Here is a 20978-nt window from a genome sequence, read left to right on the forward strand (position 1 = left end):
GGTTCTTGCATAAGATTTACTGTTTAGCGTATCTTTGCTTTAGTGTGTTACATTTAATTTGATCGGGAGACGTGTTCGTCACATAAACGCCACCGGACAACACTGCAAGAATTGGCCGTGGCACTGCAAGAGGAGTGGGTCAGATTGCCCCAAAGCGTGATTGGACGGTTGATTAGGAGCATGCTACGACGAATTGCTGAATGTCTGAGGATTGGTGGAGCACTTACTCATTATTATTTTATTAAGACAAAAATCAAAAACATCCATTTTCACTTTTGACAGTGTATCTCTTTGCGAGTGAAATGGGGCCGTCAGATAAGCCGCCCATCTGAACTGTTTATGTTCATGTGTAGGCAATTGGCCTGTTATTAACATACACTGGTTACCTCTAATAAAAACAGCAGTGCATTTCTGTAGTTTTGCATTGTTTCTGAATATCCCCTACTTTTTTTTGAAGAGTATATAATTAACTAAACTAATATGTGTAGCTATACAAGGGAGATAATTTCTTGGTGTTTCTCTTAACAGATTTCATGACTCTTGTTTCAGTCATTTTTGCCAGTCTTGACTGGTTGAATGTTAATTAACTGTCTGGAGAACAGTCAGCAAATTAACATGTCATAGAATTAGAATTTCAAAGAACTTACCCATCAAACACAATAAATTGTTATTGAGACATATCAATATTCAAAAAAAAAGAAAAAATGAAATGGGGCTTAACATCCTACTGTTATGCTCCAACTGGGCTAATGAAGACGGGCATACACCATACAGTGTGTTATGAGGGAAATTTTGTCCAGACAGTGGTGGTATATCGAATTCCAATGGCCAAGAGATCTTTTAATTACACGCCAATGTGTACACAGAACCTTGGTTTTTTGTCCCATCCAAATAACACAGCTATTCTGCACCACTGACAAGGGGAAACCACTACGGAAAATCCTATTGAAAATTTTCAGACAACATGGCTAGCCAGTCAGCGACTTCCTCACTTAGCCACAACACTTTATGTTTATTATATATTTCAGTATTTTAGAGGTAACTATGATATTCAGTTATTATAAATTTTCAAGGTAATTATTGGTAAAACATGAAAATTTAATTCTTAATAAGGTAAAATTTTTGAAACAGAACTGTGTAATATAGACGAAAGATATATCACACCTGAATGAGACATTCCAGTTTGAACATACACAATCCTAATTCAGCCATACTAGGTTTAAATAATTCACGCAGACGATAATCCACCATTAATTTAACTAACACAGCAAATGTCTCTTCTTCTGGCATCTATAAAATATATAATAATTATTACTTAAACATACATAATGCAAGAGCTAAATCTTCCTACTGCAAGTTTTTATTTAGGCTTCAGATGTAATAGAATTTCTTAATTAGACCTTTATTTACACAAGCACAAAATCAACTACGTAGACCTCAGATGGCTTGGATACAGCTTGGATTTAAACAGTCAGCCATTTAAAATTAAATCAAGAAATGGGCGACCAAACTAACGTTTACCGTCACTGACGTCACTAGCGGAAACTGGTGATGAAATGCCTACCAAGCAAGGGTACCATAGCCATTGAAAATGTTATTTGATAATCAAGAATATGTAGGTGGCGTTTTATCATCTATTTTTGAAATTATTATAGCAAGAATGGCCAAATCTTTATTAAACTCTTAACTAATGTATCTTTAATTTAACAAGAACTGATAGCTGTTGTTCACTAGGTAGGGCATACATTTATCATTGATTTAAAGAACATATAGCTAACAATATTGTAGTACCATTTTCATTCATTAAGACAATATGCAATTTTGTAAACAAGGCCTAAGATTAAAACCAATTTTGCTTTGGGGTTACTTCAACTCAGGGCTTCCACTTCAAAATTTTCACTGCCGGTCATTTTTGATAACGCACGAAAATTTTTCAAAGTAAATTCATATTTCATGTTTTTTATTCATGGTAGGGTATTGTGAATTCACGTGTCTATACCACTTTGTCACCATGGGGTGCACAAAAAAAAATATATTTGACTTAAAAATGAAATATTAGTAAGGCTCATGATAATTATTTAATAATTAAATATTCCGTTTTGGCTACTTAAATAACGAAATAGTTGAATTGGCCGGAGAAAAACCATTTCAGTAGCTCACACGTAATTAACACGTGTTCTTTAGAAAACACACTGACCTGGATAATTTTGAGTTGTAATACAATAACTTTGAAATGAAGATATAGAGAATCTCCTACCAGTCTTTTTTGATATCAAAAAATATCAACACAAGTTGATAAAGTAACAAAAAACGAGGCTCTGCTGAGTTTTTTTTTACTTTATCAACGAGTGTTGATATTTTTTGATATCAAAAAAGACGAGTAGGAGATTTTATTTATCACCCAATCCCTATTTACATGCACAAATAGACAAATATAATTCTTTGATGTAGATTTCACTTTTACTGAACATTATAGCATAGTGATACATCATTTTTTGACAGCAAAAGTCCTTTATATTGACCCAGTGTTTCCATCAAGGTCAATTGAATAACAATAGTTCATTTTTAATAAAAAAAAAAGTTACTTTTAATAAGAAATGAACTATTCTTTGAAAATAAAAAAAAAGTAGTTCCTTTTCAACTGACCAATCAAATTCATGTAAAGCGATATCTCCTAAGGATATATCGCAGTAGATTATGAAATATATCACACAAGCGTATCTACTGTAGAATGTATTATTGGGTGATAAAAATATATAATTATCCATGGCATATATCTCACATTTTTTTGGTTTTAGACCATCTCTTACGGAATTACGGGCCGCAGAATTGTGACGTAAATCCTAATAATGTATAACTAAATGACTAACGGATAACTAACTTCACGGCTAGCGACACTAGCGCCCCCTAGAACATGGTCGTGTATAAGAGTAACCGTATATACAACGACGCTTCTACACGTGGAATTATCAATATTGTTGCACAATAGAACTGGAATACGTATTTTTCTTAATTGTTCGGTAAGCAAGTTAACTAATCTCTAGAATTTATTTCAACAATTTCTACAAGGCCGTAATACCGCTATAAACATTTTTAAATGCATTTTTCTCCCAACACGTAAGTTGATTAGATTCCCACTTATCAATTAACATTTATTGTTCTACTACCAGACACTCTGTTGACGACTATATATACAACTCTACAACACCAATCACGAGATTGGCTTCTAGACGACATGCATTCTTGTATAGTTACACAGTGAAGGTCGATCGTAGCCATGTTTGAAATTGTTTTTTTTTTAAAAAAAAGACCCTCTTTCCGGCGTGCAAAATGACCGTTAGGTCAGATCTAGGAACGGTCATTTTCCATAGCCATAGGTCTCGACCGGCATATACAGCTTACGTGGAACCCATGCTTCAACCACAAGTCAAATTACATCAAATATGTTTTTTGCAAGCCTGTGTAATTATAAGATGAAAGAAAACTCCATATTGACCTCTCAGACCATTCAGAAGTCATGCACTAGCTTTAGTGTTAACAAAATGGCTCTACAAGTGACCTCAAAAGTACCCAACCAATTCCATGAAATTACCCTGTTGATATGTAACATTGCCAGGTCAGGCTGTTAGAAGTTCAAACGAAAATTCTATATCCCTTAACAAGTACACAATATTACCAAATACAATTTAATGCACATTACGTTACTTCAGGCCCCAATATTAAGTCCAAAAATATAAATGGCTGAGGAATTAAGGCTAGAGTAAAAGATATCAAGACACTCACTGCCAATTACCTCTGTTTCCCTTGCAAGGGTTAGTTCAAATAACAGAGTTTTACCCTGCTTCATAGATTTCCTTCCACTGATAAAGAATCTCAAAACATTATTTGTTTCCCATAATTATTGAATATTCTCACCTGCATCAGTAAGAGACCAACAATAAAACCACTGCCTTGACAATAACCAACTTCTCTATCATGCAAAGAATACGCCTTTAAAATATCAAAACAAATTTATATTTACTACATTTATTACAAATCAAAAATCAGTTTTGGTGTAGCATCAACATTAAACAAAGATCGACTGGTACATCAGGTAAAATACAAATAAAATTCTGACAAAACAAAAATATAGAAAAATGGTTTAAATTTTATATTGAACTAATGAGTAGAATAAAATAAGAATAATGACTTCAAATATTTGAATAGTTAAATCAGCATTCATGGTTTCCAATTTAAATTACATCAATTTATTGTTTATTACTATGAGTCGTGTCGAAAGATGGGTGTCATGCATGAGGTAGGCCATGATTTCTCTTTCTAGAAAACTGTATTAGATAACTTATTGAACAATATCTCTACTTTTAGAAACCAATAGAGCTAACTCTAAAATTTTCATTGCATTGTTTTATACATTTTAAACATTATATGGGAGTCTCCATAATGTCAAAGTCGAAAGGTTTGAGAGAACAGTCATATTTGTCCATGCTGTGATTGTGTGCGTCATGTAGCATAAAAAAGTCATCTAACACAGTCAAGGTAGCAGACATACATTGTAACAAATTGATATTGTGACGAAGCCTGGAAAGATAAAGCAACCACCTACCTTCATAACATTAAATAAACTTTCTTGTCCTAACCCATCCTTCTCTTTAAAAAAATCATGATCTGGAAAAGTTCTGGCGATATCTCGACGGATGAGTTTCTCAAATGGAGATGTCTTCTTTAAGTATTCAACATAGAGATGTTTAGACGGAGAATCATGTACATTAAGTAAATACTGCCATGCTAAACCTCGAAAATGACTTGGTATTCCTTTCCTTACCAATTCCTGGAAGAATACGATTAAGATCAGATAATACGTCATGCAAAAGTCAGGTATGCTTACTCTTTAAAGAGCACCTGATACCACTTTAAAATATTAGTGTTTGATATTAACACAACTATCAATTTTTGTTATATTTGTTTATAAGTAATGTAATCACTTCATATATGTATGTACTGAAGCAGACTCCTCAAGTAAATCTGATTATTTTTATTTGTCAAAGATCAAAATTCTGTATGTAATTTCCTTCATATAAATAATTAGTCACAAAATATGTTTTGTGTTTTGAAGAAATTATTAAAAAGAAATATATATATTGGATATTACATGATGAAAAGGGGCTGACACGGCACATGATTTGATGCTTGGAGGATAACATTTGTAATTTCAAATTATCAAGGGGACGGGCTTCAAGGAGTTGGAAAGGTAGAAGTAATGTTTGTGAATTACTATTATATTTTTTCTTATACTTATTTATTAAAGCAATTCAATTTTCTATAGTAAATGTCTTTAAATGCACATTTTCATTTTAATAATTACATCTCAAAAGAATTCTTATTAAATTAATTTGAAAAATATGTTTGGCTGTAAATAATAATTATGGTTATGCAATGTACAGGAGGTATATATATTTCATAGAGATGATGAATGAATGGGATTGACTGAAAACGGGCATCCTCGCAGAAATAATTTCCACCAGACGTCGCTAGTAAAAACGTTGTTCCAAGTGACCTTATCGATGGTAAGAGGACTGTATTTCGAGGTATAGGGAGGTATTAAATAATGAGCAGGGCTAGAAATTCGTCATTTTTTGCGAGAATCTAAGAGGATTTTCATATATGCAATCTGCGCAAATTTTTCGAATCTTAATATTAATACTGACTAAAAAAAACAAAATTGTGTTTATTGCTTATCGCCAGTATCAGAAAATGCCGTAGCCAAAATAAGCTGATACAGCGCTGTGGCATTTCTTCATAACACAATTTGTAGTCCTTTGTCCATCACGTAACTTGAAAAAGTTGTTATTCATTCATCGATGATAGACAAATGGCACAATGATCGCGTGACAACCATAACTGAAATTGCTATAAAATAAAATTCTGTACGACTATGATATAGCCTTCAATAATATTTTTATAATTAAGCCTCTGTCAGTAGTGTATAAGGTAAACGCTAATTAGAACTGGTTTATTGACATAATTCCAACCGATATGTTACGTGTCACTGGAATTCGTCAATGGAGATTCTGTCGGGAAAATATCCACTGTTTCTCTCTCCATGTATTCGATGTTCTATCAGGGGATTATATTCAAAGAAGATTTAAATTTACCTAACAACTGGTCAGTGAATCCATCAGTTTATTATCCAGTTATTACTTTAATATCTGGACGGAGCGTGGAAGACGCACAATTCGGAAACCATGCTGAGACTGTCTTCAATGGCCATGTGGCTTATTTTACTGAACCTATTTGTATTACTATTATGAATAATCAGCAAGCTTGTTTTGTTTATTTAACCGGATTATCAACATGACCATGAAATGTGCTAATTACTCGAATTATGAACCACATATGGCCGATTCTCACTAAGGTATGACTGCTGTGCATGTTGTAGCCGACAAGCAAGTTGATTGTCTTCTTAATTAACAAGTAATAATTAACCTGTCGTAATTTAGCCAAAAGTAGACTGATTATTTACGATACCATAGTGGCCGATTCATTGTTTTACCAATCGGCTTGAATAAACATCAATCGGCTAAAGTCGACAAAATACAACCCTATGGTGAACACTGACCCTGATTGACATTCAATAGTCGGACTCTTTAGAAAAATTTTAAGCGATTCCTTGTTGATTCGCGTAAGCTCTTGCGAGAATCCTTGCGCGAATTAGATTCGGAGATTCGCGCGAGAATTTCTAGCCCTGATGAGATCATGTGGGATCAACTCCTCTATGGCGTCACCTATAAATCATGCCCCTTTATTTCTAGTGAGGATGACCATTGTCATTCTTTTTATACTTTTCCATTTTAGATTGCATTTATAACAAAATATATTTAACTCAAGTCGTTCCTCATTGAAATAAATCCATTCCTACCAGATTCAAAAACTGCAAATGACATCAAATTACTGATACTTCTCTACTATAACTTTATAACATCATGATATTAAAGGACACATAACTTCCAAGCTATTACATATGAAATATTACACGTTACGTCTATTTCCATTAAATTTATAACATTTTTGATAGCGTATGTGAACAAAAACAAAAGGTAACCTTACATTGCACATGTGTCCACATTCATACGTTAAATGCTTACTAACGTAAATAGCAAGCAGGCCAAGTTGAAATGTTCCCAAGATATCTAACTCACTGTATACGCATTTCTATAGCCATTAATTACTATTGTAATAACTTGGTGAAGACAAAAATATATCAGGCAATCAGGGCAATTTGAATTTTTTGTATGTCAAAAGCAGCAGGCGATGCAGGCAGTTTGATACCTAATGGGTTAAAAAAAACTTAAAAGAACTAAAAAAGTAATGAAAATTAATAATCATACATTTTTAAATTGTTAGATGTATATGTTGTGTAGTTATAGCATGCATGCATGGTGGTCTTGTTTGATTTTTACCAGCCAGTAACCAAGTCCAATAAATTCTGACTAGAATTATGTTTTTAGGTTTGTGGTGTAAAATAGACACACGCTCTATTCAGCTGACTGTCTCAACCTTCTATTGCTTCATGCAGAAAAATCCAAACATATTTTATTTTTATTTTTTAAAGTGTTAAATCCAGATTTCACTGAATTTTGGATAGTTGAAATCATGTAAATAATTTATTTTATTTTCTTCAAAAAATAAACGACATGCATCATACCTATATCTTTCATTCTTGCTAATAATATAACCGGCAAAAATTAAAAAGGGAGTTCACATCATTAAAATGTTAATTAAAATTACAAAGACTGTTTTCAACATTAGAGTATGCATGCATTCTAATGTTCATATACATAGGACAACATAATGCCAAATTAACACATTGATCTCAATTAAATCAACTGTAAATTAATACAAAAGATGCATAATGGAATCACTAATCCAATTAGTCCCAGATATTGACATTTTGTAAGTGACATACACATATTCGAAATCTACATGTATTATCATTATAAAAATTTAAATTTCAGCCTTTATTTTGTTATGTGATTTGCAGCATGGAATTTTAGAGCAAGTGAGTTTCAGTGACGGAATATTTACTATTATTGGTTGTACAGATGTTTGTCTTAATCGAGACACTCCCCAAGAACATATATTTTCTTTAATTTGCATTTTGAATAAACATAAAATTCTTCTCAATAAGTAACCTTGGGGACACTTGTCTCCACTAACCTTTCTCAGTTCCTGTCTTAGAATGACCATGGTTAAAAAGCTTTGTCAGTGACGTATTTATATGCCCAATTAATTACTAAGTTTACTTTATATATTTATACAATTTTGATAACAATTGTTTTCATTTACTATAGAGCTTCAGTTCTATGGATTTTGGTGGTTAATTTGTTAAAATGCCAACATTGAGCTCAATGTTATTAAAATTCTAATATCGATCAAATTGTTCAACCAGATGGTCCCTACATTATGAGAGTTTTCTCCCTCTAGTAAAATTCAATAGAGAGAGAGAGAGAGAAATGGGGTTTAACATCCACTCGACACAAACTAGGTCATTTCGGGACTAACATATGGTTTAATTTTATTTACATAATTCGCTTGCGCGTAGGGGTCTTTAGCAGTGGGAGGAAACCGGAGGACCCAGAGAAAACCCACAAGGTTGGACAGGCGACCCTACTCCTTGCCACGTACAACCGGGGATTCGAAACCACGCCAGTCGACTCAATGACAGACTTTATGATACAGTGCGCGCACGCTAACCATTCAGCCATCCAACCCCCCTAAAATTCAATAACCCAAAACTGTCAATTAAAGAATCCTCTATCAATACATTAGCATACAATATAACTATAGTAATTAAAATATGCAATCAACATGACAAATATAATAAATGTTTCATTCTGATAATTTTTAAAATGCATTCAAGATGAGAGGATGGTAGGAGCGTGCAAGGAGAGAAGATGATAAAATGATGAGTTATTATAACTTACACCAGCAGGTTTTAATTGTTTATTCTGTCAATAAGTTTAGTATAAACAATAAATAAACATATACACAAAAACAAAAGCAAGATTGGATATTCTATAAAACCCAAAGGTTCTCTCTCCCTAACTTGGCCCTGTTATTCTAAATGCTTCTCATTTTGTGCTAGACAAAAGTGTCTAAAAATTAGTTGAGGCTTATATGTGACCCGTGCTGGCATAAAGAGTCGCAATGAGGGAATTTTGAAAATTGAGTTATTGTTGTTTTCACATTCTCCGATTCATTACCTTCAAAATGATATATAGTTGATTTGATTCAGGAAAAAAAGTTCTGAGAAAAAGTAAGTTAAAGATGTTGGTATGTTCCAAAACAAAAGAGATGCTTACGTTCACTTAAAGGCCTTTTGGTCTAGTGAAAAAAAACGAGGAGAATTTTCTCACTCGAGATTCGTCGCTTTTCAACTTTTCGTTGTTCTAATGTTTCTGAACCTTGCTGATGATAAAATTTGAAACAATAATATCCAATTAGGCATGCTTGTACATTTTATATGCCGTACAAAGCCACAGTAAAAGAAATTCACCGCCAAGCAGTGACTGGATTTCAAAATTTTTCGTCTCAGATATTTTACCGAAAATAAAGGGGCATAACTCTTATCGTTATTTAAGCAGAAGAATTCATGCCACAATTAAAAATCACATGTTGACAAAATATTCAAATCCAGTACGTAATAAAAATAGGTTAACCTCGCTATTTTTCATATTTAATTCCCATACGGTATTCAATTCATACCACAATTAAAACATGTCAACAAAATATTCAATTCCTGTACGTAATAAAAATTGGTGAACCTGGCTATTTTTCACATTCAATTCCCGTACGGCATTCAAATTTATGTCAGTAACTTTCCTACAAAATTAAGCATTTTCGTAATACATTGAATGAAAGCTTGCCGATCCTGCTTCGGCATCAAATTCACTACCGTAATATTACACAAGGGGATTACCTGATCATCCCACAGCAAGCGAAGAAAAATAACTAATTCGCTGAGAATTTTAAGAAAAAAAGAAAAAATTATGAATACGGTACCCCCACAAAACGTCCAAATAAAGGCGTTTCAAATTTTTTTATTGCTATTTTGATCTTTTAGGATGCTAGTTAGTATTTGTGAAAATCTCAATTTCCACCAAAATCAATATTTTCACTTGTTTCGACTGGAGCTCAATATCATAATTTACGCATTCCAACTCATTTAGCCAGCACGATCACATATTATTAGTATGACCTCATTCTTCAATTAATTGTAAAGAACAAGTTATCATCTACAGATGTTTAAGTGCTGAATTTCTCGGTACGTATGTGACTAAGAAACTTGAATTCAATCTTCAATACCATGTTGACAATGGGACATAACTCAACATAAATACTAACATTAAAAAAATTATTCATAGAAATCTTTCACGTAGCCTGTTCACAAGCTTTTCATATGAATGATAATGACATAGATTTATGCTAAAAAAATCTAAAGAACTACACCTTTAAATATTTAGCAAAAATGATTCTGAATGAATGAATGAATGATACACATTTCAAATGGAAATCACTGAAGCCAAAGTAAACTTTCTATACAAAATATATTACAAACTTCAAACTAATAAAAATATAGGAAATAGGTCTGTAATTATCATTCAGGATATCAATCTGTATCTTTAAAAAAAACAAAAAACAATACACGCTCACCTTTAAATACCCTGTTCTTCTACGCACTGTGTCCCAATCATTGACCAGTCTACCCCAAACATCCCATAATGTTTCTGATGGATTCACTGTAAAACAAAAGTATGTTATTGTTAATTATAAGTTAAATGTACAATACACGACCACAAAGCATTCATTTTTTTCCCCAGTTCAGCTTTTCTTTAAACTCCATTAATATTTTGGTCTTACTAGTTTACTCTTAGTTTAAAAAATTTGATTGACCGGCTAATATACATCTTCTTGGTTTAAATCCAAGCATTGATAATAATAATAATAAAAATGTTTTTTCAACGCCTAGTCATTTAGTTTTCTGCACATCAGTCTCTATAGATAAACATCCAAAAAATCTGAAAGCTCAATGCAATATAAATGTGCAAGGAAGATAATTCTGCATTTACCTGTTATCTCCCCTTAGACCACAAGCTGTGTGTTGATTATTGATAGCTGTTTGTTCTGGATTTTGGTTTTAAGTATTATTTAAAATTATACAAAGATAAAAGACAGGTTGGAGATTTGTAGTTAATAGGTCTGGGAATATCAATATTATTATTATACAGGCTGAACCTCATCCTGCACTGATTAAAACCTACAAGAAAATTCCACAAGAGGAAATAATGAAATGATCGGAATCTTGAAGAAATTGTACATGTACCTGTATTAGTACTTAAATTATCATCTTCACATGATAACTGGTTACTATAATAACTGTTTGATGATGTTGTGGAGATGACACTCGAACCGGACCCTTTTCGTGAATGTCCTGGAGTAGGTGGTAAAGCTGATAGTGAGTTGAAGGATTTTTCATCTTCTTCAAGCTTCCTGTGAAAACACACAAAAGATATTTTCATGAACATTCATCAACAGGATCATACTGCTTCAATTAAATGATATAAACAATTTTTACATTTCTGAACAAAAAACCTTGAAGCAAGCTCCTAAGCTTTATATCTGATGGTTCTTCTTAATGTTTTAAAAATCAGAATTGTTTTCAATTGGACATTTTTGAAGACAATAAAAAAAATCTATAAAACTAGATAATAGTTCCACCAGGGCTTCGGTTTCAAAATTTTGACTATCAGTTATTTTTGCTAACACATGGAAACATTGCAAAATGTTCACATTTCTATACCACTTTGTTAGTATCGTAGACATAATGATAGTATAATAATTGCCACCATTCCATGACATCTATCTCTTTACTCTAAATACAACTGAGTGTTTATATTTTACTGAATAAAGTCAATAAATAATACACCACTAAAATCAGCTCACTGTAGTTTCATAAAAGGTTGTACATGTAAAGGAAATGAAATGGGGTTTAACATCCTATTAATCTACTACGACTAGGCAAATCAAGTCGGGCAGACCCCATACAGTCTGGTATGACGGAAATTTTGCCTGGACAGCGACGCTACGGCCTACCATTATATTGAATTCCAACTGCCAAGGGATCATTTACATGCACAGGACTTCTCTGTTTTTCGTACTACCCAAATGACTATATGTTAGTCCTTCGCCGGGCAGTCTCAGGCCCTCTATCCTGCAACACTGACAATGGAATCAACACACCAGAAAATGCCCATGACCTCTTATCTGCTCAAACACAGGACCTCCAGGTTACCCAGCTATCGTCTTTCTCACTTAGCCACCACGGCTCTATAAAGGTTTTAAAAAATTTAATGAACAGTTGAATTATGTTGGTGTTGATTTGTTTACAATGAAAAAATCGCACGTGTCCCTTACATTTCATAAATCCTAGAAATTACACATATACATGTACATGTACATGTTTATACAGTTGTTAAAATTTCATAATTAAAATGAAATACAAAATGCATATCAAAATTTTTGGAAAGATAAAAAAAAAATTCTAAATTATACATTGTGAAGATACAGTTGATCCCTGGCCCTAGGCTGTATTTCCATATTTCAGATTCATAATTCAACAATATATGATATTTCTGCTCATTTCTCAACATACAAATTGCGAATATAATCTACCTTATAATCTATAAATATCCCTGGCAAACCAATGCATTGAAAAACATGTGCAACAAATAGTTATTAAAGTTGTACTGAAAAATCTGTTTTATTCAGAAGTAATTATTTTACTTTTGACACTTTGACTTGTACCAAGTATATGTACATTATACTAGGGAATATCCCAGAATTTGGGGAAGTGTGGGTGTTGGTGTAGGAGAGTGTGTGAAATTGTACTCAAAATACCTTACCTCATTGCAAGTTTGTGAGAGAATTTTCGATAATTAGGTGACCCTAAGGTTATTTTCAATATGATACATGTAATATCTGAAGAAAATAACATTTATTTTATTTTCTTTCTTGATTAGTTTGATAATGCTTTAAAAACAAAAGAAAATGTTGGCAATTTAAGATGATAGATATTTCATTCTATCAATGAGTCAAGGTAAAGAACCCTATGTACAAGCGAATTATTGAAATAAAATTAAACCATATGCTAGTCCTGAAATGACCCTGTTTGTGTCAAGTGGATGTTAAATCCCTCCCTCTTTTCAATTGATAACCGTCAGATTTTGACAATCTAAGTAAAACAGCAATGTAAAAGGTGAAATAAAAACCTAAAAACTAACAGAACTTTACAGTGTAAAATTTACACAGACGTAAACTGATGTAGCTCATGGTTTAAACAGTTTTTTAACACCAGTGTAAATCAACAGACTGTTCAAATTAACGTTTAATATAATTCACAAGTTTTGTAGATTTAAGCAGATGTTTGAGTAAGTTTTTGTTTGGTGAGGTGACTGTTTGTAACTAACAGGATACACATTACCGTTTTTTATTTGTACTGAAGGCCTTTAAATTTGTCTTCACTTCAATTTCGGGTGCTATTGGTACAGGTACATGTATCAAGACATTATGAAATTATTGGAAATTTGTTTGTATGATATTCAGTTACTGGTACCATTCTCTAATTTTTTAAAAGATACAGTACACAACAAGCAAAACTACTTTATCAACACTGCTCTATAGGTTAGAGCTTTTGACATTTGGTTTTTCAAACTTTCCTAGGCTTTTTGGCGAGTCCTACGGAGAAACCCTATCAAAATATATCATAATGCCATGATTTTTCAGAGTTGCTGTCCCTGTTAACAGTTTTATAGAAACTTTGTAATTGTTCTGTAGGTCAGAGTTGTTTCCATTTAAAAAAACAACAACAATTTGCTGAGATTGTTCAGTTAATCATACCCTATTGAAATAAAACTCTACCAGTGCGTTATATGTATTGACATTGTCGATGCAGCTAAATATACTAGTGGTAAAAATATAAACATTTCCTGACAACACTATAGCATTAGAATCTATGTCTATCTATATGTAGCCAAAACAAAACATTTATATTTTAATCAATGTTCTCTTCAATGCAATAGTATGCTGTTGCTTTGATTATAAAATGTTAATGCCAAGTATAAATAGGTTTACTTAATTATATTAGCATTTCTACAAATCACAAAAACACACCTGATTACTCTGTCACATCCTTTTCTCATTATATTTATTAAAGGGGCCTTTCCCAATAAATTTAGAAAATATAAGTACATGTAGTTATATAATTTGGTGTGAAAGCAGAAATGTTTGTCCTAGTAACATACAACTTTCTGAAACTAAGTTTTTCGAAAATTACAAGTAGAAAGTATCCTAAGCTGCAGTAGTGTCTTCATAATCATGTCTAATAGCTTGCCACAGTGTGGTAGGGTGACCCGTGCACTCTACAGAAAGTTGGTCTCGACACGGCTAAATGTACACGCTTCAGTTGCGTGTCTCGAACTGATTTCTGACTACCCCGCGCTATCTTTGAGTCGAAAAATAGCCATGGCACGTGCAATTCTCTACAAATATATCAACTATTACAGCCGTAAAAAATCTATTGTTGACGATTTTGAATAGCAGTAAAATTTAGCTTCTTGGTTATTACAGCAGCTTTAGAAATTACGTTTGTTTTATTTTTTTAAAATTGCTTTGTCATTAACTGTACCGTTAAGAGCGGCATCTTTTGGTTTAGTACAAATAATATCTCTGAATCACTTTCGTTAGCAGGAACATGATACTAGCAGTAGTTTCATTTTACTTTTACAAGTTTCTTAAAACAATTGTTGAGTTGTCTAAAGTGCTAATTTCTAAATTCAATTTCTTGTTCTAGCTTTCTGTTATGTTTCGTAAAAAAGTAGTCTTGATTATCCCGACCTGTCAATCAGACGTAGAATGGTCGATAGACTGGTTAAGCGAGACTAATTTCAAAACAAGGGCATGTAACCTATCTTTTACTCAAAAGTGTCTGGATGTTATGGACGACACTTGGAACCAGTTTTCAGTCTATTATTTATAGATGATTAATGGTCATAGCTTATTAAGTACAACATGATCATTTATTTAGTGACTATAATTGTGTGAAACTGATTTGAAGCTTGGCATATATATAAATATTGTGGCGTAATTGTCGAGATATTTGGAGATATATATTTTTATGGTGGGTCACCCTAAGTGTGGTCATATTTATTAGGTCACTCATTTAAGCAACAGACAAAAACTCTTTCTGAACAGTCAAAGTATTTTGAGCTCAAACTTTCTGGTTACATACTCTAAAATTTGGGACAGCTCCTTCAATCAAAAACTGATTAAAATGATTAAATTTAGGATAACTAAAGTGAAGAGGAATGAGATAAGTATAGATGGACGAATGGACCGACAAATGGATAAGGGCAAGAGAGAGAGAGAAATGGGCTTTAAAATCCACTTGACACAAACTAGGTAATTTCAGGACTAACACACAGTTCAATTTCATTTCAATAATTTGCTTGAGCGTAGGGGTCTTTAACAGTGGTAGGAAACTGGAGGACCCAGAGAAAACCCACAAGGCTGGACAGACGACCATGTTCTTTGTCACGACAAGTGGCGAATTTAAAAAAAAACATGCCACTAGACTCAATGATAGACCTTACGATTTATAGCTCACAAGTTAAACCATTCAGCCACCCAAACCCCTGGATCAGAGCAATGACAATGTATATGGTACTGCCAGATGTGGGCATACAAAAAAAAAATCCTGTTAAAGACTTTTGATATTTAAAACTGTTAGTGTTAAAACAATCACCGTACTCTGAGCAACTATTTATTAGAACAACATATCTACAGAATCAATTTCCCCCCCATGTTACCCTACTCCCTCGATAATCAATTCATCACAACATCAATACTGCAAACACTGTTTTATGTAATTGTGTGACTGTCCAAATTGAGCATTTCTGACAACCTTTTGACTTTTTACATACATTTGTAATTAACTAAAGCGCACAAAATGTTTGATTTGTCAAGACAAATCTAAGATAAAAAGATTAGAATCCTAATGTACTACCACAAACTGTGTACTGTGTTACAGCTTATTACAATACGCCTACAGAGAAATATCTTGTCTGTTATAAAGAGGGTTGAATAGAGAGGAATGTTTTTAATGACAGTAGTTTTTACATCTGTAAAAAACATTATCTTTAACCTGACTAACTCCTAATTGATTCTATTCCTTCCTTGAAAATGAAAATAACTACCAAATAGTATAGCCACCTGGTTATACAGCATTGCCTCAAAAAAATTCAAGGAGTTTTCAAGGACTCAAAAGTACTAGTTTTTTAAGGAATTGCTATGCAAATTCACATTTTAAAAAGAAAACTGAAAAATATAAGCCGATATGAAAATAACTACAGTGTATGTACATGTAGCTAACGCACTGCTTGGATTATAACAGATATGCATAAACAATTTAGTTTTCAATGACTGGTCACCAAGGACTATAGGCAAATTCAAATAAAGAAATTTAAAATTTACAAATTAAGCCTAATCTAATCACTCACCAGTCACCACATTCATCCACCCCAAAGGAATCATCATATTAAGAGATTCAAGTTATTGGAGTATATATCCGATGTTACAAAAAATTCTAGGTGTAGAGATATATATATAAATGCAGAATATATATGCACACAAAAAGCTAAAATGACAGTCTGAATATTATGTGTCATTTTTAAAGTTTAGTTATCTCTATAAAATTAACATGCGACTGTCGCTTTTCTAAAAGCAAACGCCCAGCTATTTGATTTTAGTAAAGTGTTGATCTGGTCAAGTATGAATTATGTGTTAATTTCATTTCTGAGATGGATATCTTTCCATATTCACACTTTCTATAGAAAATAAAACACTAGGTCAAAGCTGCAATACACCAGAAGGCCACTAATCATTTTCTTACATGTACGTATTGAGATTTAACAAAAAGAAGGGTTGAAAGTACCTATCTTGAAATATCATCTTCAGCTCAAGTTCAAGAACAGAAATGAATTATCCTTCAGCCATTGACTGACAATTCCAGGACAATAAAGATGGTGATGTGGATTAAATAGGATTTAATGAGAATTTCGGATGATAAAAGTTAGGACTGATCAATTTTAATCAATTTTGGACCGATATGCCTTTCGGTGAATCAGCTTTTTATTGTGTTTGTCCTACATTTATCTTTTAGTCTGGTACAGAATACTGGTCATTTTAACAGACATGCCCTTGTCTACTGTTGACCAAAATAGAGAGGTATATAAGCTACAATAACCTACCGATTGGCTTCCTCCAGTTTAGCCAAAAGATCTTCCTCCACGGGGACATCTTCATCTACATTTATTTTCTCCGTCGGTTCTTCGTTGTTGTTCATCGTCGGCGGTTTGTGGGGGATAGGTGTGGACGTTTGGTTTTCCGTTGGGATTGTGGGAGCATCTTCATTGCTCTCCATGATAAAATATGGTGTGAGCTTGTATCATCTAATGACGCCATTGACTAGAAGCCTCTAATACACAATGCACCTTGTTACACCTGTGAAAAGACAAGAAATAGATAATTTACTTATAACATGTACAACCCTAGACTTCCATCTTGATTCATATAATTACATTTACATGTAGACAATGCAAAATCTTTGTGGAAGAAATATTGACTATTTTTGAAACACAAAGGCTTTATTGTCAGCTTACATCTTAACTAGACCATTTAAAAAATCCCACAAAATGACTTGAATTATATCACATTGCAGTGTGGTGTGTCAAGCAGAAATTAAAAATTCATATTAAATTCATATATAAATGATTCCCAACACTGTTAATTATGTATGCTAGGTTTGATGTGATAGATAACATACCTCCAGTAGGATGGGGTATCATTATTTTGGAATGGTTCAATTCCGTACTCACTCTATGTATGTTTTAATGATTAATACTGACATCAACATATAAAAAATAAGACAATGTTCTGACTCAATTAACAGAATTTTGACAACTTTTAATCAAAATTTAAATATGTAGAAACAATTTTCTTTTTATGTATGTAACAAACATTTACTACAATAAAACAGTATACCTTAGATAATTTTCTCACTACAGACCCCTAAAGTGGACATACTAGAAACTGAAGGATGACATCAAAAAATGCCTGGCACTCTAAGGTTAAAACAGACATAACATTGCTGGCACCAAAAGGGTTAAAATACTGTGATCATGTTGACTAACGCTAATCATACAAATCTCTTCCTAAACTTTTAAACTAAAAGACACACAAATATTTGACAAACTATTGACTTCTTATGCCCTCTGGCTTTTGATAAACTCATTGTCTATGATTTAATGTTTAGGCCACAACAATTTGAATTTCACGAAAACCTATTAAAATCTTGTTTCTTGAATCTTATTTCTTGAATCTTATTTCTTGGGAAGGGGGGAATATATAATTTAAAAAGAAAAGAAATACCTGGCTGCTCCCCTCAGATGCTTTTTGTTCAAATTTTAAAAATTGAAAGGGATTGAGTAACAAGTAACAACCTATATGACGTCTCTTTGAATTAAATTTAAACCAAACATTATTCAAGAGATTTAGCTGGCTATCTCTTCAACAAGACCTCACTTCATGAACTAAGAATTAACTAGTGTTGGTCATGTCAGTTTGTCAATTTTGTTTTTGTGCAATCTGGAAGGTAATTTCAACAAGGTGATCAGCAGCACAATCTATCACGTGAAAAACCTAGAAGAATTGAAATGGTCACATTGCCATGGAACACAAAATAAACTTAATACGTCAATGTTTAGTCATGGTATAGTTGATATCTCAACCAGCCCTCAGTCTCCCATCATTAATATATACACACAGATCGGCATTAAAGATGTGGAATTCAGAAGTCAGAACACCATACTTATTTAACAGATTTAAAATGAAAGACAAATACACAAGTATGACAGAAATTATTAGCTATGTGAAATTCAACATTTTTAAACAAGTGTATCAGGTGTTCTTTACAGTGTAAGTAGCATACACTGCCTTATGTACGACAACTGTTATTAGTTGTAGAAAGCATGTTGTAAATGGTTAGTATAATACAGGTTAACCAGTCTATAGTTTGGTTAAACAGGTGAAATGGTTAAAAAGCAACTACATTTGTACTGACCAATGACTAACAACAACATTACTTCTGGTCACAACTCTTCTCTCCATTCCCAGAAGTAAATTTTTCTGAAGTAAGTATCAACCCTGTAAGTATTCACTGTGACACAAACTTAAATAAAACTACTGAATCTTACCATCTCCAACATTGATTCATGCTTTATTGCCCTTGCGATATTTCAATATTTGTTAGGATTTGCAGCATGGGTTAGTTCTTTCTTCAAAATTTGTCAGTTTAAATGATAATCTCAAATGGTTTAAGAGGCCATCAAAATATACCAAATATCTACATTTTTTTTATTCTACACAAATGGCAGCTAGACTTTAGAATTTGTCCACTACTCAAATTAGCCATACCTACATGAAGATGTGTATTATTACAGGTTATAGGTACATGTGTAGTGTAGAAAAATTGTTATTCTGTGATCTTTCTCATAGGCCACCATTATACATAGAGTCATCAGAATAATTACATGTACATTAACAGCAATCATTAGCTATACAAACTCCTTCCCCCCCCCCACCACCACCACATCAAAATGACAAAAAACAACCTATCACTGTGTGTACATTTAAAAAGCAAAGCCATTAGATTTAATAGCTGTAGGTAGGTATTGCTGTTCAATAAAGCAAGCAATATAACTACACAGGAAACCCATCAATAAAACATAGTTGTTTCACCTACATGTACTATAGTATACATAGTATGTATATTATAAATAAATAATACATAAGCTCTTATTGACCTGATAAATACCTACAACCTTTAGACAGGTAGCATTATATCACACTACTATTACACTCTACTACAAATCACTGGGACATATTGGCTTCTTTGTACCAGGTGCATTTTAATATGAGGAATTTTACCTGAATATCAAATTTTGTTTTGATCAGATTGATTGAGGTCAAAATAAAGTATTGAATTAGGTTGATCTGATGAGTTATTTTAAATGTTTGTTTCGAAAGTCAGCTTGTTTAATACTAAGTTTAGTTTTATTATTGTCAAAATGTGTTGACAGTTGAACACTAAATCAGTTATATATCAACCCTGGTTTCATCTGTAGATGTAAAATTTCAACAAAGACAGATTGTCATCCCACTAAACAAAACAACATATCATAACATCTAGTGAAAATGACAATATCCAAAATCAAAGAGATTCAGTCATTTTATTAGTATTAGTTGTGCCAGCTTCAGTGAGAATAAGAACAGTTAAATGTTATGAACTTAATGGTTTTCTCTTTTTTCTATTTATTTAATAGCATGTTGGAATGTTAAAAAGGTTGTGAATAAATCATGATGAAAAACGATTGGAATCTCCAATGTAAAATCCTTTACAATTTTTAAAGAATGATTTTTATTACAGAAAAGGAAGCTTTGACATTAAATATATATCCATGGTTCACATGAAAATAGAAAGTAATTTCTGTAAATTTTATGAAATGCGTTGAATCAATCATTAAAAATGCAAATATTGCAACAATCACCTCCCTGAAGAATCTGTCCGTACTGTACATGCATTATTTGTTATCAATTATTATGCTATATGAATATATTATACTTCCTATAATAAACTTACATATTTCTGCTTGATTACGCTATGAATATATACTCAAAGCCATTAAAAACGCAATGCCTAATTCGTGAAATATTTCTGGTAAATGTTTTCTTGGGCTTTCCTATCTTATGGCACATAGGTGAAACTTGTGATGGGCCTTTTTTTGTAGAGTTCTGGGTTTGAACACAAT

General features: G+C 32.6%; 1 protein-coding gene across 1 annotated transcript in view; it reads right to left on the bottom strand.

The window, feature by feature from the left end:
- The window catches only part of LOC126819855 (ecotropic viral integration site 5 protein homolog), a 57228-nt gene that overhangs the window by 2754 nt on the left and 33496 nt on the right, over positions 1-20978 (bottom strand). The window contains exons 2-8 of the mRNA XM_050548045.2: positions 17361-17613; positions 11381-11547; positions 10711-10796; positions 8982-9005; positions 4604-4828; positions 3916-3990; positions 1165-1290 (exon numbers count right to left, since the gene is read on the bottom strand). Coding sequence (XP_050404002.1) covers positions 1165-1290; positions 3916-3990; positions 4604-4828; positions 8982-9005; positions 10711-10796; positions 11381-11547; positions 17361-17533 — 876 coding nt within the window. The 5' untranslated portion in view covers positions 17534-17613. The remainder of the gene's footprint in view (positions 1-1164; positions 1291-3915; positions 3991-4603; positions 4829-8981; positions 9006-10710; positions 10797-11380; positions 11548-17360; positions 17614-20978) is intronic.

This window comes from Patella vulgata, chromosome 1, assembly GCF_932274485.2.
Source record: "Patella vulgata chromosome 1, xgPatVulg1.2, whole genome shotgun sequence".
Lineage (NCBI taxonomy): Eukaryota > Metazoa > Mollusca > Gastropoda > Patellidae > Patella > Patella vulgata.